At 38.2% G+C, this 1,388-nt stretch overlaps 2 protein-coding genes across 4 annotated transcripts in view; both read left to right on the top strand.

The window, feature by feature from the left end:
- Nucleotides 1-656, top strand: part of LOC108625155 (sodium channel protein para-like) — a 36,274-nt gene extending 35,618 nt beyond the window's left edge. For all 3 annotated transcript variants that reach the window (XM_026813654.1, XM_018024927.2, XM_018024928.2), the window contains 2 exons: nt 257-469; nt 595-656. In XM_026813654.1, the coding sequence (XP_026669455.1) occupies nt 257-461 (205 nt within the window). In that variant the 3' untranslated portion in view covers nt 462-469; nt 595-656. The remainder of the gene's footprint in view (nt 1-256; nt 470-594) is intronic.
- Nucleotides 624-1,388, top strand: part of LOC113464367 (sodium channel protein para-like) — a 3,423-nt gene continuing 2,658 nt past the window's right edge. Inside the window, exon 1 of the mRNA XM_026813652.1 lies at nt 624-655. Coding sequence (XP_026669453.1) covers nt 624-655 — 32 coding nt within the window. The remainder of the gene's footprint in view (nt 656-1,388) is intronic.

The following is a 1,388-nucleotide window of genomic DNA, read 5'->3' as shown; positions in this document are numbered from 1 at the left end:
AAGTAAGTAGAAATAACGACGTGGACAGAATTCCGGAGACTTAACTTATATCCACTTTTGTGAGTAACTGTAATTTTGTTATCGAGCATCTGTTTTTCAGTCAGACCATCTCTCCGTTTTCACACGTTGAAATGAGAAATAAGTACAAATGACACAGCGTCCACGTCCGCATCGAGAGTCGCCGCGTGGTCCCAAGTTGGCGCCGTCTTTCATTCCGAATGATCCACCTGTTCCCGTTGTCTGTTCTGTCCGCCAGGTTTGAAAACCATTGTCGGCGCTGTGATAGAATCCGTGAAGAACCTGCGCGATGTGATAATCCTGACGATGTTCTCTCTTTCCGTCTTTGCGCTGATGGGCCTCCAGATTTACATGGGGGTGCTCACGCAAAAGTGTATAAAGAACTTTCCCAAGGACGGCTCCTGGGGCAATCTCACCGACGAGAACTGGGAGCGATTTGTTAGTAACGAAAGTATGTAACTCAATCGTTGTTTTACAAAACAGATGACAATTTTTAATTTACACTCGAGTTCCTTTTTAATTGTATTTCCATCGCTTTTAATTCGTAATTTATTCAATTGTTATCTTGTTTATTAGCCAATTGGTACGTGGACGATGCGAAAAACATGCCTCTGTGTGGAAATTCATCTGGAGCAGGGTAACTCGAATTCTTTTTTTTTTATTCACGCACCGATCGGATTCTTTGCTGAAAAATAATTGAGCCGTTCAGTGCACACATTGATTAACTCCACTATTTGAAAAATCTTAAATTTATGTGTCAAAGCACAAGTTATGATTATACCAAGTGCTTTGACACGTAAATTTAAGATATTTCAAAAAGTGGAGTTAATCGATGTGTGCCTTGAACGGCTCAATTATGAAACGTCTTCTGGGGAAGAATTAGCACGGAAAACCCATGGAATTCGACCGGGAAAGAAGGGATTTCTCGATATTTAGACGAAATCGTGCCGAATTTAGTCATTTTCAGCTGTTTCTCACTTTATTTCGCATTAATTAAAATTGTACGTATCAGACACGTTTGAAACAGATGAAAGGAAAAGAATTATCACGAAAAACCAATAAAATTCGAACGGGAAAGAAGGAATTTCTCGATATTTAGACGAAATTGCGTCGAATTAGTTATATCGAAATAGTTATTTTCAACTGTTTCTCGCTTTATTTCACATAAATTAAAATTGTACAGCTAGTAACAACGAAATTGAGCCAGCCACGTGCATGTGTTAGTTTCTCCTAGAGGGACAAAATTCAAAACGAATAATAAGTATTATCTTATTTTTTCGATGCTTGATCTGACTATCGGATTTTATTATAATTTTGACGCGTCAAAATAAAAAGAATTTTAATGTAGGTGGTGGTAATGTGTGTACGTT

Source organism: Ceratina calcarata, unplaced genomic scaffold, assembly GCF_001652005.2.
Source record: "Ceratina calcarata isolate Rehan_Ccalc_2016 unplaced genomic scaffold, ASM165200v1 scaffold349.2, whole genome shotgun sequence".
NCBI classification, from domain to species: domain Eukaryota; kingdom Metazoa; phylum Arthropoda; class Insecta; order Hymenoptera; family Apidae; genus Ceratina; species Ceratina calcarata.
This window is presented reverse-complemented; position numbering and strand designations above follow the sequence as displayed.